This window comes from Tenrec ecaudatus, chromosome 2, assembly GCF_050624435.1.
Source record: "Tenrec ecaudatus isolate mTenEca1 chromosome 2, mTenEca1.hap1, whole genome shotgun sequence".
Lineage (NCBI taxonomy): Eukaryota > Metazoa > Chordata > Mammalia > Afrosoricida > Tenrecidae > Tenrec > Tenrec ecaudatus.
Window position 1 is genome coordinate 40,003,980 of NC_134531.1, and position 20,001 is coordinate 40,023,980.

Genomic DNA, 20,001 nt, shown 5'->3' on the forward strand with positions numbered 1-20,001 from the left:
GGCATTGGGTTTCCATTCCATTTCCCCCCTCCCTCTCTCCCTCCCTCCCTCATTCACCTTGGGAATGATTTTGTTCTGGATCTTAGATGCCTGATACCTGATCCCTTTGACATGATCACACAGGCTGGTGTGCTTCTTCCAGGTGGAATTTGTTGCTTCTCAGCTAGATGGTTTCTCTTTTATATCCAAGCCTTTAAGACCCCAGATGCGATGATAGCTGGGCACCATCAACTTTCTTCACCACATTTGCTTATGTACTCATTTTGTCGTCAGCAAGTGCGTCGGGAAGGTGTGCATCACAGAGTGCCAGATTGTTAGAACAAAGTGTTCTTGTGTTAGGGAGCATTTGAGTAGAGGTCCAATGTCCATCTGTTCCCTTAATTCTAAACATATAGATATGAGTGCATAGTTCTATTCCCCTCTCTTTATATATATTTTTATATATTTACATATATACATGCCTGCAATTAGGCCTCTATAAATGTACTTTGCCTCTTGGGTCTTTCCTTTATTTCCTTTTACTTTCCTTTGGGGAAAAGGTTTCTTTATTCTCTTAGTGAGGCCATATCAGTATAGGATATATCTTCAACCTAACCACTTTTGAGGTAAATAAGGAACAGATTAGGTACAGAAGCAATCAAGCACAGAGAGGTTAAAGACAGTTGCCTTGTGGGGACCACCAAGGAACCATGGAATGACAGGGTTACAGAAAGTCAGTCAAAGGCCTTCCCTGAGAATCAACACCGAGAGAAACTTCCTCCAGAGCTGGTATCCTTCCGGGTTAAGACTCACATTTACCTCTTGACCTATGAGAAAATAAAGCTCTGTTCTTTAAAGCCACCTACTTATAATACTCCTGCTGGACTATCACTAGTGAAGACCAGGGCTGACCTATGCAAGCCATGTCATGGCTACCACTCCAACCACAGGTTCTCCTGGATGAAAGTAAACGGCGGGGTTCAATTTTGCTAATGGAAACCATCTGGGAGTTTCCGGAAATAAGTCTGTTGCCCTTTGAAGATCCCCATCCTTGCTGTCAATTCTTTCTCCAAGATGCTCAGAGTCTGAGAGGGTTTGGATGAAGACAAGGGTACATTTTAGAAAAAGCCTTGTGGTTTATTTCCTGATGGTTTACTGAGGGATGCTTATTTCTTTACACCTTCTCAGGAGGGTCTGCAAAGCAGCTTCGGCTGCTCGCTGGACACTAATACAAGGGTCTTGCCGGAGTGCCTGGAGCCCTGAAATGAAAAGAATAGTAAAATTCTTTGAATGAGGAAAGTCAGTGTCCAGCAGGAAGAGAAACGTTAGCCAAGCCCCAACCTACATACATAATACTGCATGGCTCCCTATTGAGGTTCATCCCATGGGACATTCAGTCCCTGATGTTCACATTTACTCCCCTCCCACCCACTCAAAAGAACATTTCGGGTTGGTTGAGAAACTCCTTTGAGCTTTGAACATGAGAAGGCCTGGTCTTGTTCTCAGTAGATTTACAGACAATTAGAAAGTCACGATGCCTGCAGAGAGATGGAGGTGGGAGGTACTTTAGGCCCTGGACAATTCTCTGTGTCCAGTGAGGGGCAGAGACAGTAATCAATGAAGCACCAAGACTTTCAGTTTCTGGGTTAACGTGCACTGGTAGCAGCAATAGTTTCTCTTTCCCTGAAAATACAACACCAAACTGGATAGGGATGAGCGTTGGCACTCACTTGTGGTCAGCTGTTCTTGGTCTAATAACTCCACATATTGGCTGGTCAAATTGAGAATGATGGAATCTAAAGAAACAAGAGAGGAAGTTGCATCGGAAGAGTCCATGTAAAGTAGGTCAGGTCTGACTGTGCATCCACAACACGAAGATGAGAAAACGTCATGAGTTCCTCCAGCGGTGATATGGGCATGACCTCGATTGGCATGGTGCCTGGAAGTGGTCACTCCCTTACTGAAGGTGTTCTTCGGAAAGCTTAAACTATGTCCTCCCAGGAGGTGCCACTTGTTCTCAGGGTACCAAGAGTATGGTTCAAGGTAGAGTAAGACATACTATGATTCCTGTCTTCAAAAAGTTTACAATAAATGATCCAATAACACATCCCCAATCTACAGAGTAGAGCTTGGAGTCTGGTCTTAAAGGCTTATCTTTAAAAAAAAATAGAATTATTGATATATCTTACACAATCCAATATATCCATTCACATACAATTCTGTCTCTCAATTCCATTGAGTGGAATCAAACCATCATCAATGCTATCAGCTCCCCCTTCCCTCCGTACCCCACCCCCCTTCCTATACCCTCAAGGGACCAAAACTCCTATTACTGTTTCTGCTGGGTTATCTATCTTGACTTTCATGTACCAAACAATCTTAAATGTACAAATGAATATTCACAATAATTAATGAAGTAAAACAAATAACCACCTTAATAGTAAGGGTTAGGAAATGTTAATGAACTAGCAGATAATTATGTGGTTCATCAGTGCCATATTGCACCCTGGATTTATCATCCTTCCATGTGACCCTTCTGAGAGGGACTGTCATTAGCTGGCAGGTGAGTTTTGGGTCTCCATTGCATCCATACCACATCAAGTTGGTTGCGTGTTTTTGAACTTCAGATACCTCTTCCCACTGACACCTCATAATCAAAAAGGCTGGTGTGATTTTTCCATGTGGGCTTTGTTGCTTCCCTGTTAGATGGCCACTTGTTTAATTACAAGCCTTAAAAATCCCAGACACTATATCTTTTTTGATAGCCAGGCACTCTCAGCTTCTTTCACCATACTGCTTATACATCTATTTTGTCTTCAGCGATTATGTTGGGAAGGTGAGTATCAGACTGTGCCACATTATTAGAACAAACTGTTCTTTTTTGTTGTTGAAAAAAATAGTATTTTTAATAAAGAAGTCATTAGTCTTAAAAATTCTATCATGTGATCTCTGGGGTGGTTTCTTTCTTTATTTTTTTGCATGCATTTTTAAAATTAATAAATCTTTTTATTGGGGCTCATACAACTCTTATCACAATCCATACATACATCAATTGAGCAATCCATACATACATCAATTAGAACAAACTGTTCTTTTACTGAGGGAAGATTTAAATAGAAGCCCAATGTCAATCTGTTTCCTTGTTAAATCTGCATATTTATTTTTATTACATTTATTATTATTTTCCTTTCCTATTCCACAGTTATGTTTGCCCATCATACACGTCTTAGTAATTCTGCTCAGTAATTCCGTTCAAATATGTCAAGGAAATCTACTCACTCTTTAAAGCTGCCCACTCTTAAAGCAAGCAGCCATCAAAGCGAGTCAGCTATAGCCACATGGAAGAAGCACACAAGTCTGTGTGATCCAAGGATTTTAGATAACAAAACCCAAATCTGAAGGAGGGGATGGTATCAGAGCTTAAATTCTGACCACCTGGTTTGCAAAAGGCTGTGGATGAGAGTGGAAGTCCCAGTTTCATTTGTAGGGTCCACACCCGTAGGGCACCTCTGGCCCCAGGGCAGGGACATGAATAAACTTGCTGTCAGAGAGCATTGTATGGTCTATTATGGCAGATGCAGGTAGGTTAAAGCGTAACACCTCATTGCTTGATCTCCCTTTTGACTCACATTAAAGTTGCTTGAGCTTTTAATATCTTCTGCTTTCTGTTTGATTGAGGTGTTTCTTTGTTTTTTTATTATAATTATTGTCAATTTTTTGCTTGTTTGTGTTTTGCATGATTTTTCTGGACAGGTAAATCTATAGAGATAGTAACGGGATTCGTACTCTCCCAGGAGAATGGCAGGGAAGATTAGGGGCAATGGGGAGCTGACAACAATGGGTACAAGAAGAAATGTTCTGAAGTTGATTGTGGTGATGACTGAAAAAACTGTCCATTATATGATTGAATGATTAAATTGTATGATATGTAACTGACATGCCAATAAAATTATTTTAAAAAGAAAGAAAAAGCCTTATTCTTAAAGGCGGCTAAACAAGTGGCACCGTTCACAGGGCCCAGATTTGGCGCAACAAACTTTATGATAAGAATTAGAATTTCAAAATTGGAGTAGTCTCAGAGACAACCTTATTTTTCTCTTCAATAGATTTGACAGAGGTAAAAATGAATTATCCTAAATCACATAGTAGAACTAAGGCTGACTGACCCCCTCACCAGCAAGCCTCCCATTTATATAATGTTGCTGGTAAAACTCTGCACTTAGACTTAGCTTTGGAAGATTGAGTATGAGTTATGCAAAGGGATGGGGTGAAGGAAGGAAACTGGGCAGGGGCAGCAGGCTCAGAGTCGAGGCGTACAGACGGTGAGGCAAGCATGGAGAGCCCATGAAGGAACTTGGTCAGATTGGGGGCGAGTGAGTGTTGGGAAGTCAGAAAAAGTCATATATTTTTCACTCAAGAAAATAGGCTCCATTGAGGCAAGCGATTGCAAGACATAGATTCCTTTTGGCCACCCCTTAACTTAGATTCTGCTTTGACCAATGTTTGAAGTGGAGGTGCTTCCAATCAAAACCAACCTGGGTCGTGAGGAGAGGCCAGGACTGAGTAGGCAGTGGGGACGGTTCCTCACCTGTGAGCTTGACGGCCGCACTCCTGATCATCTCCCAGTGGCTGCTGAAGAAAGTGAACGAGTGTGTATGGAGGATCCACAGGATTTCCTGGTTTTTCTTTGCCTGGAAGAGATATGTATTACCACGAGAGCAACTGGAAATTGGCACTTCATGAAATTAATCATCCTGTAGAGCAGCGGTTCTCAACCTTCCTAATGCTGTGACCCTTTGTTCCTCATGTTGTGGTGACCCCCCCCCCCAAGCATAAAATTATTTTCGTTGCTACTGTAATTTGGCTACTGTTATGAATCATAATGTAAATATCTGATACGCAGCATGCATTTTCATGGTTACAAATTGAACATAATTAAAGCATAGTGATTAAAGCATTAATTAAAGCATTTACCCAGTAATTATAATTCATGAGTGCTGTTTTATCCTCCAATACTGCTGCTCTCTACACATGTGTGACTGGTCCACCTAAGTACATTATGAGGCCAACCCTGTCACCTACACCTGTATTTGTATGGGGTATATATGATGGAGTTGGTATGATGATGTCATCATGTCAGGTACTCATATGTGGGCGTATCTGCATGTGGGCGGACCTGCCTGGTGATAGATAGAGGAACAGTGTCTTGGTTCCTAAGACCATCAGAAATGTGTGCTTTCCGATCATCTTAGGTGACTCCTGTGAAAGGGTCGTTTGGCACCCCAAAGGGGTCGTGACCCACAGGTTGAGAACAACTGCTATAGAGACTTTGAAACAGAGCATTCTTTTATCAGGAGGAACCTTATGAGCATTCCTCATTTCATGAGTGACCTAAATTTTTTGACGAGTAAGGCACCAGGGCTTAAGCAACCAATCACGAGTTTTGAGTTGCAGGCTTCTATTAGAACAGATCTCAGTCAGGACTTGGGGAAGGAGCAGAAGACAGAGTGGCAGAATATGACTTCTGAGCCTGGACAGAGAGTTCCTGTTACACAGATTGCCCTGCTGTGTGGATCGAGCGCTTCCTGCCCTCTCTTTGGAGGCAGCATCTGTTTCACTCACCAGCTTCACACAGAATTGCCGATAGAAGTCCCTGACCCTTGGTAGATCCTGGCCATCCAGGAGGTGGTCTAGTACTCCACAGAGTTCTTGAAGGCCCAGAAAAGGAATGCAGACAATCAAGACATCACGGCAAGCCTAGGAAACAGAGGTTTTGTTTGTTTTTTAGTGTGTGGGGATGTCCGTGCATGATGCTGGGAAACCCTTTCAGGGAGAGAAAAATGCTAACTAGTACTGGGAAACGGAAGCAGTAAGAGTCAGTAGACTGAAAGACCTTCTGACCACTCTTGGCATCTTCTCAGATTCAAGAATGGATGAGCAAGACCAGAAAGAGATGGCCAGAGAGAGGCCACGGTTGGAGAAACCGTTTTCAAGTTCACGTCAGAGTGGTTAACTCGGATTTAGTCTTTCAGCTCATCTCATCAGGGCTTCGCAGCTATAGGAAAAAGAAGAGGCAGGCGTCCACAGGGGGCCACTTACAGTTCCAATCTTGGGATTGGGATCCCAGAGGTGGAGAAGGAATGAAATCATGCTCTTTTTTATTTCTTCAACATAAAAAATCCTCCACCTTCTTCCAGTTAGTGATGCCAGGTTCTCAAATAAGCAGATGGCAGTCAGCCTCACATCATCTTGCTCCTGTGATAGCAGATGCGATGTGTGGGAAAGCGTGCCCTCCCTGGCCACGCCAGCCCACCTGGCCCCACTCCCTCTTGCCTGAGTTCATCAAAGCAATGCAGGTACTGTGGCATGAGGGCACTCTGCTACATACTGTAATGAACACTCCACTTCCTTTTTGAGAAGCTTTATCCCAACTAGTCCAAATTTAAAGAATCAAGTGCCTAGGGTTTGAGAGTTCTGGTGGTGTAGTTGGCCTACTAACCACAAGGTTAGCGGTTTGAAACCACCAGCTGAGAAAAACGAAGCTTTCTTCTCCTGTCAAGATTTACAGCCTCACAAATGCATTGGGGCATTCTATCCTCTTCTATTGGGTTGTTATAAGTAAAAATTGACTCGCTGGCATGAGGGTTTTTTTCCCCCAATAAAAAACAATATTGATTGCTATCCCAATACGAATACCACCATCCTTCTTCAAATAATTGGAAAAACAGATTACCAACTTCACATGGAAGGGGAAGAAGCCCGGAATTAGCAGAGAACTCCTCAAGAAGGAGGACAAAATAGGAGGGCTTGCTCTACCTGACTTTAGCCTGTACTATAAGACCACAGTAGTCAATACAGTGTGGTACTGGCATAATGACAGATATTCAGACCAATGGGAAAGAACTGAAGACTCAGAGATAAAAACATCAGCATACAGGCAACTGATTTTTGATACCCACCCCCCCAAATTAAATGGGAAGAAGATGCCATCTTCATTAAATGGTGCTGGAAAAAATGGATTATGTACCTGCAGAAAAATGAAGCAAGACCCTTTCCTCACTCCAAGCACAAGAATAAACTCAAGGTGGATCACAGACCTTGAGATAAAACCCCAAACTATTAGGGCCATCAATGAGGGAATTGGGACAAACCTGAGAACCTTGGCACAGGGAATACATAGGCTATCGGAAATAGGGAAGGACACAAATACAGAGGAGTCACAAATAGACAAGTGGGATATACTGAAGAAAAGACACCTGTGTACATTGAAAGAATTCACCAAGAGAGTAATAAGAGAGTCCATGGACTTGGACAACATCTTTAGCAATGACACACCAGACAAAGGCCTTATTACTAAAATCTACAATACTTTGCAAGCTTTCAATAAGAGAAAAACTAATTGCCCACTGAGGAGGTGGGCAAAGAACCTGAACAGAAGTTTCAGAGTCTGAAATCCAAATAGCCAATAAACATATGAGAAAATGTTCCTGATCATTGGCCATAAGAGAAATGTAAATCAAAACAACTATGAGATACCACCTGACACCCTCAAAGATAGCCCAATTCAAAAAATCAGAAAGCAACACGTGTTGGAGGGGCTGTGGTGAGATAGGAGCTCTCATCCACTGCTGGTGGACCTGCAGGTATGTACAGCCTCTATGGAAATCAACTTGGCGATTTCTCAAACAGATGGAAATTGAGTTACCATACGACCCAACAATCCCTCTACTGGGCATATACCCAGAAGAGGCAATAAACAAACCATGGTCAGATATCAGTGCTCCCATGTTCATTGCGGCACAGTTCACAATCACAAGGAGTTGGAAACAACCCAAATTTCCATCAACAGCCGAATAGATTAAAAAGCCATGCTACATACATACAATGGAGTACTACGCATCGCTAAAAAGCAGCGATGAATGCATGAAGCATATCGCAGCATGGGAAGAACTGGAGGAAATTATGCTAAGTGAAGTAAGCCAAGCACAAAAGGGCAAGTACAACATGATTCCGCTGAGGTAAGTTTACATATATATAAAAAGAGAGAACAGAAAGGTAAATGCTAAAGGGGCACAGGGAAAAACCTACTGTATACAAACACCCCAGGGGTGAGGTCCAGGTAGTATGGCAGGGGCCAGACCAAATCCAGGGGTACATATGGTAGCCAACTAAAATGGGGGTGGAGGGAGGAAAGCGGAAAGGGAAAAAAAAGATGTGTGATAGGGGAATAGGGCACTGACTCACCCAAGGGGAGGGGATTGTTTGTGGCTCCTCAGGGAAGAGGGACCAGATATAAAGCCAGTGCCAGATGAATGCAGTGTGCTGGCAAGGAGTGGGGAGCCAGTGGAGGGGCCTGAGGGCTCAGCCCCATAACAGCTAAGTGAACAACTGCCCCTTACCCCAGAAGAATTTACTTGAGAGGACGGCATTGAAGCTGCAGCTAGGGGAGTAGGGGCATGTCTGATCAGAGCAAATGGGAGCAAATGAAGGGGGAGGAAGAGAGAGTGGAGCACATCCTGACCCACCAGGCCTGGAGGACAATATCCCTGCTCTGAACAGCCAATGGACAGAGTGGACAATATGGCTGATCCCACTATGCCGTCCCTTGCTGGCCCAGGGCCCGATGGGGGACAACACTGGAGACTCAGTGTCGGGACTGGCCCAGACGGACCCTGTGACACCGAGGCAAACCACTAAAAGCATGTGGCAGAGCAACTGTGGGAGCAGAGCAGGGAGCCCCTGAGAGAATACAAAGGACAGACTCTGGTACCCCATCGGACCTGACTGAAGGACTCGCCTAGAGATAAAAAATCAGACCTTGATCTATTTACAGGTTTTTCTTTCTTTTAAAATTTATTTCTTTTAATTAATGTATTCTTCTATGGGTAATTGGTTTCCTTTTTTGCTGTCATCGCTGTGTTCTCACTCATCGCCTATCTTGCTATGGCTTGATTTTTGATGCATATTATTATCTCTACAGATATCTCTAGACAAGATAGACTGGATGAATAGCCTGGAGGAGAAAACAATGGGGCCAATGATTCTGGGGGACATGAGAGAGGGAGAGGCTGGAGTAAGGAGGTGGTGCTGAGCAACCCATGAACAGGGGAGCAACAAGTGATCCAAAATAAGTGGCAAGGAGGGTGTGAGAGGCCTGGTAGGGATTCAGCAAGTGCAATGTAACCGAGAGAAATTACTGAAACACAAATGAAGGCTGAGTATGATAGTGGGACAAGAGGAAAGTAAAAGGAAATAGAAGAAAGAACTAGGTGACAAAGGATATTTATAAAAGTCTAAAGGCTTGAATGTACATATGTAAATATATTTATATAAGCATATAGGGAAACAGATCTATGTGCATATATTTATAGGTTTAGTATTAAGGCAGCAGATGACATTGGGTCTCCACTCCAGCACTTACTCAATGCAAGAACACTTTGTTCTATTAAATTGGCATTCCAGGTTGCACACCTTCCTGGCATGACTGCTGAAGCAAAAATGTGTGCGTAAGCAAATGCGTTGAAGAAAACTAATGGTGGCCGGCTATCAAATATGTAGCATCTGGAGTCTTAAAGGCTTGAAGGTAAACAAGTGGCCATCTAGCTGAGAAGCATCAAAACCCATATGGAAGAAGCATACTAGCCTGTCTGACCACAAGGTGTAGAAGAGACCAGTTATCAGACATCAAAGAACTAAAAATCCTATCAGTGGGTGCCCACCTTCCTGATATGATCATTGAAGACAAATGTGCGCATAAGGAAAGGTGGTGAAGAAAGCTGATGGTGTCTGGCTATCAAAAGATATAGTGTCTGGGATCTTAAAGGCTTGAAGATAAACAAGTGGTCATCTAGTTCAGAAACAACAAAGCCCACATGGAAGAAGCACACCTGCCTGTGTGACCACAAGCTGTCGAAAGGATCAGGTATCAAGCATCAAAGAACAAAAAATCATATCATTGTAAATGTGGGGGAGTGCAGAGTGGAGACTCAAAGCCCATCGGTAGGCAACTGGACACCCCCTTACTGACGGGCTGTGGGGAGGAGATGAGCCAGTCAGAGTGCAGGGTAGCAACGATGAAACATATAACTTTCTTCTAGTTCTTAAATGTTTCCTCCCCTTCACTATCATGATCCCAATTCTACCTTACAAATCTGGTTAGACTAGAGGGTGTACATAGGTACAGATAGCAACTAGAAACACAGGGAATCTAGGACAGATGAATCCTTCAGGATCAGTGGTGAAAGTGGTGATGCCTGGAAGGTGGAGGGAATGTGGGGTAGAAAGGGGGAACTGATTACAAGGATCTACGTATAGCTTCCTCCCTGGGGAATGGAGAGCAGAGAAGAGTGTGGGGGGATAAGTTGGACAGTGTAATATATGACAAAATAATAATAATTTATGAATGATGAAGGGTTCATGAGGTAGGGGGGAGTGAAGAGGGAGGGGGAAAATGAGCTGCCAATATTAAGGGCTCAAGTAGAAGGCACATATTTTGAGAATGATGATGGCAACAAATGTTCATATGTGCTTGACACAATGGATGCATGTATGGATTGTGATAAGAAATGTATGAGCCCCCAATAAAATGATTGAAAAAATGATATTGATAAATTGGAATGTGTGGTTGGAAATAAGCAGAAAGTGCCTTCCAAAGACCAGATTTAGACTGGCCCATTGAAAGGAAGGAGGGAAGGAAGGAAAAAAAAAATGCAAACCCTGAGTATTGACTCGCCTTCAAGTCAATTCCAGCTCACAGTGGTCAAGGTGCTATAGAGTGGAACTGTCTCCGCATTGTTTTCTTGGTTGTAATCTAGGTGCAAGTAGATCACTAGGTCACTTGGTGTGATCAAGGTGCCAACAGTTTAGTTAGTAGCTGAGAATGAAGTTCTTGTGCCACTCAAGGGCTAATAGCATAAGCAACAATCTAGAGTCAAATGGTTAATGATTTGCTACTCAGGAAGAAAGGGACAAAAAACAGAAACAGAACAAGCTATTGGGTGAATACATTTTTAAAATGGTTAGAATTGAGTGGTAATTTTTTTATATTCCTTTCAAAACTACTGAGCCTTAATTTAGAAGTCCAAATCAATCACTTGCCTGTAAAATATTTAAAGGGCAGAAAAATTAAGTTTATGAGGAGTAATGAGGGAAATGAAGACTTCTTAGTCTGGAGACTAACAGGCCAATTGGTAATACAATAAAAGCTTAATGAGCATGAAGGATGCCCTGGAAAGAGCAACTGGAAGTAACTTACTTCCCCTGACAGCCATCTATGAAGAAACAAGGTTAAACTATAAAATACTCGATTCCAGTTTGACATGTTAAGTGAATTTCACATTGATTTTAGTGTAAACCAGAAATAGATAATAAAATCTAGTTTTCTAGAAGGTCTAAAGGAAAATGACCCTTCCCTACCCTACCTAGGATTACTGGGTGATTTTTCGTTTCTTTTATGGACTAGATGAAGAAGTTATGCCAATTAATTTGGAAGACAGCTACCTGGTCAACCAACTGGCAGAGATTTATAGTTATGTCCGTTCCAAAGAGAAGGTGATCCAATGAGAGGTGGGAATTTCCAAATAATATAATTAATATCATAGGCAGATAAAAATTTGCTGAAGATAATTGACAAAAGTTGGAGCAGTGCATTCAGAAGAGAATGTGGGGTGAAAGGTATCATTGCTGATGTAAGAGGATCGTGGCTGAAAACAGAGTGTACAGGATGATAATTATGTAATTTCATTACTTTAGAAAGGCACTCCACTGTCTGTGTTGTAACAAATGCTGGATAACATTGAGAAGAATGGGAACTCCAGAACACTTCATCGTGCTCACGAGGAATCTGCACATAGAAGAGGCAGCCACTGGAACAATCAGGAAAACATTGCATTGTGTCATAGTACTCGTTCCATTTGGATGCTGAGCCAATAGCCTGTGAAGCTGGAGCATAAGAAGAACAACACAGCATCCGAATGGAAGGAGGACTCACGGACAAGTTTCCAAATGCAGCTGACATCACCTTTTGCGCTGAAAGTGATGACAAGTTGAAGCACTGACTGATGAAGATTAAAGACTGCATATTGCAGTATGGGGGAAGGTCTCAACATAAAAAAAGAGAAAAATCCTCAAAACTGGATCAATAAGCAGCATCATGATACATGGAGAAAATATTGAAGTTGTTGGTAATTTAATTTTGCCTATGTCCATAATCAACACTCATGAAATCAAAGGACAGATTATAGTGGGCAAAGTTGTGCACAAGATTTCTTTGATGTGTTAAAGGATAAGAATGTCACTGTCAGGATGCCGATGTGCCTGATCCCGGGTATGGTATTTTCCATGGCCTCATGCGCACGTGGACATTGGCCATTGACTAAGGAAGACTGAAGAAACATCGACGCATATGAGTGACTGTGTTGGTGAAGGTTATTGAAAGTACCAAGGAGTACCAGAAGAACAAACAGGTCTGTCTTGGAAGAAGTACAGCCAGAATGCTCCTTAGAAACAAGGGCAGCAAGATTTTGTCTCATCTCATGTGCTTTGGACTTATAATCAGGACAGAGTAGTCCTGGAGAAGGACATCATGCTAGGTAAAGTCGACGGTCACCCAAAGAGAGGGAGACCCCCAACAAGATGGACTAACACAGTCACTGCAATGATGGGCTCGAGCGGAACAAAATACCGAGGATGCTGCAGGACCAGGCAGTGTCTCATTCTCTTGTACACAGGGTGACGATGAGTTGAAATTGAAATGGACTTGATGGCACCCAACAACAACAACAACAACAGCATACGCTGAAAAAGATTTCCTTAAAGGGTTAATAAAGATGTTACTTTGAAGACTTAGGTGCCCTGACCCAAGCCATGGTATTTCTATTTGCCTCAAATACATGTGAAATTTGGAAATGACTACGAAAGACTGAAGAAGAATTGATGTCTTTGAATTCTGGTATTGTATAGCCGGAAATCTTACAAATAAGGATGGTGACACTTGTCTTAAAGACTCTGGATGTGCTACGAAGAGGAACCAGTCATTGCAGAAGGACTTCATGCTTAGTACAGGGTTAGTGCGAAGACCCTGAACCAGAAGAATCGACATGGGGCCTGCAACCACGAGGTCGAACACAGGTACCATTTAAAGGATGGTGCAGGACTTGGCAGTCTTTTGTTCTTGGAGGCAGGCTTGGTATGAGCTGTAACAGATGGATGACACCTAATAACAACAATAGCAACCATATTTTTTCAAGGTAAGACCAGGAAGTATGCCAGGAGATTAGGGGTGCAGTAGGGCATGGAGGAAAAAAGCAAAGGAGGGGCCATTTAGTGTGTGGGTTACCTCTTGAGTAAGTGAAAATCAGTCCTGAGGCACGAGGAAGCTGGGGGATTCATCACGAGCTGCTTCTCTTTGCTTCCTCAATGCTACCCAGGCATCTGCTTCCCACTCTTGCTGCTCAGGTCCCTCCTGATTCCCAGCCCTCCCTGTTCCCTCAGGCAGAGAGACCCAGGTACCCAAGGGCCTGTACAGAAATTGTCTGCGGTGACCTCTGAAGCCAGCCAATGCATGTGGTCCTAAACCCGGGAATTGACTGCTATAGGCACTGCCGTGAACCTCTTTCTGTTCATGAACGTCCTTTGGGGAAGAGAGGACTCTTGGATGGGCTGACTTACATCCTCAAAGAAAGTTCTGGTTTGCAGCACTATTTCTTTGAAGTAGAAGCTCACATCGCGTTCTGTGAGCAACTCCAGGATCTTTCTCAGAGCCTTCAAGCTTTCACAGACGACTTCCGTCCGGGCTAGGTGATACAGGCCTCTGATGATGGATTCTAACATGATTTGCTTGTGCTTCTTCACCTATGTTGGAAGAATAAGCTTGTAACTGCCAACGTGCTTCAACGTAGTCTGGGGTAGGGTGGGTGGGGGTTCCCAAACCAGTGGAAAACATCCTGTCCTCACAGATGTACGTCCGCCCAAGCGCCGTCACGTCAGCAGTTCATTCGGGCTTGCATTTCATCCTGAACTGCGGTGTGCCCCTTAGGAAACGATTCTTTCAGCTAAAATTAATATTTAAAAGCTCAACTTATGTGAGCCTCTGTCTCACGCACCCCTCGTACCTTGTGCGGGGATCCTAGCGCGGTGTTGCCCAGGCCTCGGATGGCCATCTGCCTCAGGATGGCGTTGGAGTCCCAGGCGCTCTGGTCCATCAAGACCAGCACGTCTCGCAGATTCCCGTGCTTCCAGAGGATGGGCTCCTTCATGAGCTGAAATGGACACCCTCCTCCCACTTAGTGAAGGGCGTGGCCTCCCTTCAGGAGAGTGCCCAAGTATCAACAGCTAGAGTTAATGAGCAGGGGAGGAAGCCCGTGGGCGACGACAGGGGGGAGAAGCTCGGCTCTAGACGGAGCGGCCCACAGCTCAAGGTTATGAGGACGTGCTGGCCGCAACACCGGCTAGTCTGAATGGATAGATGGGACAGGTAAAAGAGGGATCACTGCTGATGTTCCTGGCTGGATATGTTGGGATCGTTTTCATCCCAGAGTTTGAGAGGGACAATAATATGTTTGTTGGCCACTCTTGGCCTTTCCCTGCCCAGATCCGCTTTCTGCCCTTCTCTGTTCAGGCCGGTTGATTTCTGTGGATCAGACCAGAAAGCAGGAAGAGATGGAGGGCCGCTCTTCCTCTTTCTGCATTGAGGCTGTATTTCTGGAAGCAGCTGGGTTCCTTCTACTACTAGAGCTCCCCTCGACGGGCTCCTTCCATTACTCCTGCTCTCGCAGAGCTATTGATCCCAAGAGAGCTGCCTGAAGGCAGTGCTTCCCAAAGTGGGCGAGACCCCCCTCTGAATGCTGGGAGGATCAGAGGGCAGCTGCGAAAGCAGATGCCTACACCTTATCCTAGATTGTGGGTTGTAGCACAAGTGTTTCCAATTGCCAGGATCGGGGGACAGGGGATGGGAGATGGGGCATGCTGAGTAATATATATTTTCTCTTTTCTGTAAAGGGAGCAGTAAGCCAAATAAGTTTGGGAACCTATGTGGGGGGCCTGGGAGAGCCTGCCCTGAGGGCTGGTGCCCTTGCCTCAGAGAAGAACGCAGTGCCCGTCGTCCGGTAGCTCTCCGAGGAAGAGGTGAGAGACAGAATCAGGTGATCCATGATTTCCAGCATGACTCCATGCTGCCACATTGCCATGCTCCTAGGGAGTGAGAGGCCCCAGTTTTAGCAGAGAAACCGGCCCCCCCGACTCCCATAATGGAAGAAATCCTAGTGTATTTATGTACCACACAAATAAAAGATCTGAAAACTATGCCCAACAAAAGAGCACCGAGGTTTACACGTTAAAATCGCCTCTCCAAGTGCCCAATGTAAATGTAACTAGACTACAGATGTTCCCTGGCATCATGTTTGTTTGAAGTGGGTGGGGCCGGGAGGAGGATGGTTGACCCTCCCATCTATACCCACCCTCCTTTACACCCTACTCTGCTTTCTCCTCTCTTGCTGCGCTTCCTCAAGTGAGTCAGCTACTCTCAGTGACCTTGATTTTGCGGAATTTTTGTCTGCTTTTGTTTTCTTCCTTTGCATTTGTTTCTAGGAGAGCCGTCTGTTACCTCGCGAGCACGCACACCCCAATGTGGTGGGTATCTGGGGTGCAGAGGAGAGCCCATAAGTTGTCCCCTTCATCGGATTCTTTTGCAAGACCTTCTTTCATGGCTTGGGCTTGCACACATTTCAGAGTCATGGTTGAGAGTCTGCAGGAGACAGCCAGTACCGCACCAAGGTGAGTCCGGTCATACAGGAATTCTGAGTCATCTGGTCTACTCTTCCTGACCCCCCATGCTTCCCCATCACTGGGCTCATAGAGAGTGTGCAGGCCAGAACAGAGGAAGCCTGACTTCACATTGCAATGTTGGTGCCAAAGGGGCCTCCCGATGACCTGAAGCAGTAAATAATGTCACAAAATCTTGTCAAGGGGGGAAAGGGGAGGGGGCGAGGCCACAGATAGAAAGTCCCCAAACCTGTATTTCATTGATTTTAAAACACTTCTCACATTGCCCCATCCCACTGGTGTTGAGTCGCTTACAACTCGTAGCAATGCAATGTAGGGCTTCCAAAAGTGTGAGTCTTTATGGGAGCAGATGCTTCCTAGTGGTAAGCAGCCGAGCGCCTAACCCACGGTGCTGCTTTGTTGCATGGCTGGAATCAAGGTGCCTCTGGTAATGGAGTGGCTCACAATCCCTGCTTGCCAGCCAACAGATTTGAAGTATCTGCCATTTCTTGTCCAGGCCCAGACTCAGGTATGGCTCTTACTATTGTCACGTTATTATGCATGCATTGTTGCCTCTATCCCGGATAAATCTACTGTGCTGCTTAAAATGTCTGAACTAAGAATACACTATTATTTTATACTGGCCTGGAAAAGTAGGGAAAAAAGCCTAAACACTGAGCAATGTGATACAGGATCTCCCCAAATAACTCCTCTGATAATTACTTAGGTCTGATGAGAAACAAAATTTATTTTTAATGTTCTTTTGCTGGTGACCTTGAGCATCACAGATATCCAGCTTTCCTAGGAAGGCCCCCGTGAAAGATGCCAAAGGAAACACAATGAGTTCTCTAGGAATGAAAACCTAACTACTTTATTCCTTATGTGACTTCCCTAGGCAACTCTATTGGGTATTGGCTCGGGGAAAAAACAAGCCAAGGAACCAACTATGAGGCTTGGCATCAATGTGTTAGGGGAAGGAGAATTGCTTTTACTTCATGATGCCCGGTGGAGTAAATGGGTAAGTGTTTGATGACTGGAGGAAAGATTGGCGGTTCAAACCCACTCAGAGGTGGTGCACTAGGAACCTGGCAGCACTGTGGGTTAGGTGTTATACTGCTACCTCAACCATTGCGACAACATCAACCACTACCACATCCGTCGTTCGCCCTCACGAGCTGATCAGCGGGAGCAAGATGAGGTTTTCTGCTCCCGGGAAGACTCACAGTCTCAGAAACCCAATACAAGGTTGGAACACAATGAATGGCCATGGGTTTGATCTTAATTTCAGTTATTGGTATGCTGGAAGACAGGCCTGGCGATCTACTTCTGAAAGGTCACAGCCTTGACAATGATGAAGCTGTTGTCTTCTCTACATCTGGGGTCCCCATGAATCAGTACAGACGTCAGGGCAGCTAACAACAATAGCAGTTGGTGACATGACAGTCCAGGGATCGGGGCTCTCTTGAGTGGGCTTTTACCTGCAGGGATCTGGGATCGCCTGTGTTTCTCCGTGCTGCAAGACCTGCCGTCTCCAGCTCAAGGCTGTAGTAGGTATAGTCTGGCCCAGGGTGCAGCTGACCAGCTTCAAGAGGAGGGTGAACAATTCTGGGTATAGGCCTGTGACAGGGGTGCCTGCTGATACCACTTCATGCATCGCACAGGCCACCTGCGGGGAGAAAGGATCTCCTGGTCAGATGGGCGCCTGTCTTCCAATGACGATCTCTACGTTTATTTTCTCCCCACACAATAGCTCTCCAAGTTGACCATGTTCAAGATAAAAACAAAAAATGGAGAGCCTGTGATTTTCTGGATGTTTCTCAGCTCAGACTGGGGTTCTTTCATGGAACTGCTATAAACCCGAGGGGGCATAATTTCTATAAAATGTAATGTTTTCCCACAATTGGGGTTTTTCAACAGAAATGGATACTTTGCATATTTTACAGATGTATTTAGAAACATATGTCTATCCAGCCCCTCCCCCCACCTGTTTTGGGTTGTGAAGAAATTTATTTCTAAATGGGAATCTGCTACTGACAAAAATCACTGCCCTAATAGTCCTATATTCAGTTAAAATCCTGGGAAAGCGGATAGTGTAATTAATATTACTTCACTAAGTCCTAGGTGGGATTAGGTCAACAAGCAAGACAACAGTCCAGAAACGCGATGGGCTGTCCACCTCACCGGAATCGTATCCACTGTGAATATGTCACCCTCTAGCCCGCTGTCCAATTTGTCTATTAAGGCTGGCAAGAGCTTGCCACTGGAGGCCGAGTTCTCAGCCAGGGTCTTCCACAGGGTCTTTGTGTCCCTAGGGTGACAAGAGAGGAAGTGGGTGAAGCTAAGTCTTTGGAGCTTGAGCTGTGTCATTTGGCCCACCTTGAAACCGTAGTATCATGAATCTAGAGTTCAAGGGCAGATGCATATGTTTTAATCCAATATCCTCGCCTTGGGTTCCTGAGGTTTTTCGGAGACGGAAACTGCTCATATTGGTACATTTTGGGCAACCAGAAAAAGGCGAATAGTCGATTTCGAGTACTTATTCCTATGGTATCTCCCTCCCCCGCCAAGGAACCCTGCTAAAGTAAATCCTGGGAGAGCTGGATCTTGATGGGACTGCCTAGTTTTTCTAGGTTTGGAAAGTCTTCTGCCTTTGACAGGGTTCAGTCTTCACACATTTGTAGCACTCGTAGTGGGGACTATTGGAGTTTTTCTTCTCTGACCGATTTCCACCTAACTTCTTGCTTTCTTAGGTTTTACTGAGTAATATTCATACAAGAGATGTCTGAAAGCCACTTGGGAAAACGTGACATACAACCCAAGTACCAATCTTGGAATTATTAGTAAAGTGAGACGTTACTGCCTTCTTTTCATCCAGCAACCCCCCCTCCAATGCCTTGCGGCAGTAGCCCTTCCTGGGAGAAGAGTCCAGTTGAATGAGAATCTACCTGTCAAAGGGAAGGGGTTTCTGCAAAATATTGGCAACAACTGCATCCGCGTGGAAGCTGGTTATCTGGGATATGGCTTCTAGCATAAACTGAAAACTTTCCTCCTTCTGTCTGAGGACTGGCATGTGATGATAAATTGTGTTCAAGATATCCAGTAGCTAAAAAACGAACAAAAAAGCAAGCTGAGTTAAACACGAAGTTGCCATTTCCCCTCCATACGAATGGCTAAGGGCACTAACCATGAGCATATTGTGGGTGGGTGGTTGGAGTTAATGAATTATAAATAGCTCTAAAAACAGTAATCAATTCTAGCCGTGGTCTCACTCAAAAGCATTGATGAATTGGGTATTATTATTAACTCAATTTAGCAAACATTTAATGGATGCATGCATTATGCTGTCCTAAACTACTATAGGGAATTTACATGGCTCTTTCTCAAAAGGAGTAAATGGTGCAGTCAACCCTATCAGCCCTATACGAAGAGGCCTGTGCACAGGTGGTACACGGCAAAGGGTGTACAGGCTTATTTATGTACAGAGTGCACACGACTGACGGAGGAATCCAGCAGCAATTGAGATCTCTGCACAGGAACATATCATTTGGGTCTTCAAAGATATGTAGTGTGTGTGTGTGGGGGGGCGTAGTGACAAAGAGGAAGGCCCTCAATGAGATGGACGGACACAGTGGTGGCATCAATGGGCTCAGGTACAGGAATAATTGTGAGGATGGTGCAGGGCCGTGCAGTGTTTCCTTCTGTTGTGCCAAGGGTGGCTATGGGTTGGAGTCAACACGATGGCATCTAACAACAACAAAAACAACAGCAGCAGCAGTGATTTCAAAAAGTAAGGTGGGGAAGGACACTCTAGGTAGAAAGACGGCCACAGGTAGGATATAAAGCAAAAAGGTGTAAGAGATATAAAAGAAAAATACAAGAAAACACCCCACCCCCGCCCCCCAAATTCTGGAACAGGAGGAAGGTACAGAAGCACAGAAAGCATAGAGGTGATGAAGGGGAGAGATCTAATGGAAAAGAGGAAAGAATTGAAGGCCATTGTTTTGAGTTTGCAGCTTCGTCTATGGGCAATCTGGAATGATATCACATTTTGGGGGTTTTGACATAGTATAATCTAAATTAACTTTGCTTGTAGTTTCTGAGAGAGATAACTTCTCAAGGCATCTAAAATTTTCTGATACTTTTTCTTAAGGTTAAACAAGACCCCTTTTCCCCCTGAATTATAATTCCTCAATAATAAATATTCTCCAAACACAATTACCATGTCAGTACTGCTCGGAAAGGATCTAAGTCCTTTACCTATTA

The 20,001-nt window shown here is 44.4% G+C and overlaps 1 protein-coding gene across 1 annotated transcript in view; it reads right to left on the reverse strand.

Annotated features, from left to right (window-relative positions):
• Positions 1–1,131: 1,131 nt before the first annotated feature.
• MROH2B (maestro heat like repeat family member 2B) overlaps positions 1,132–20,001 on the reverse strand; it is a 104,126-nt gene continuing 85,256 nt past the window's right edge. The window contains exons 31-42 of the mRNA XM_075542646.1: positions 18,684–18,841; positions 17,920–18,046; positions 17,217–17,404; positions 15,581–15,721; positions 15,054–15,168; positions 14,091–14,237; positions 13,648–13,830; positions 6,079–6,234; positions 5,602–5,736; positions 4,568–4,670; positions 1,710–1,775; positions 1,132–1,238 (exon numbers count right to left, since the gene is read on the reverse strand). Coding sequence (XP_075398761.1) covers positions 1,132–1,238; positions 1,710–1,775; positions 4,568–4,670; positions 5,602–5,736; positions 6,079–6,234; positions 13,648–13,830; positions 14,091–14,237; positions 15,054–15,168; positions 15,581–15,721; positions 17,217–17,404; positions 17,920–18,046; positions 18,684–18,841 — 1,626 coding nt within the window. The remainder of the gene's footprint in view (positions 1,239–1,709; positions 1,776–4,567; positions 4,671–5,601; positions 5,737–6,078; positions 6,235–13,647; positions 13,831–14,090; positions 14,238–15,053; positions 15,169–15,580; positions 15,722–17,216; positions 17,405–17,919; positions 18,047–18,683; positions 18,842–20,001) is intronic.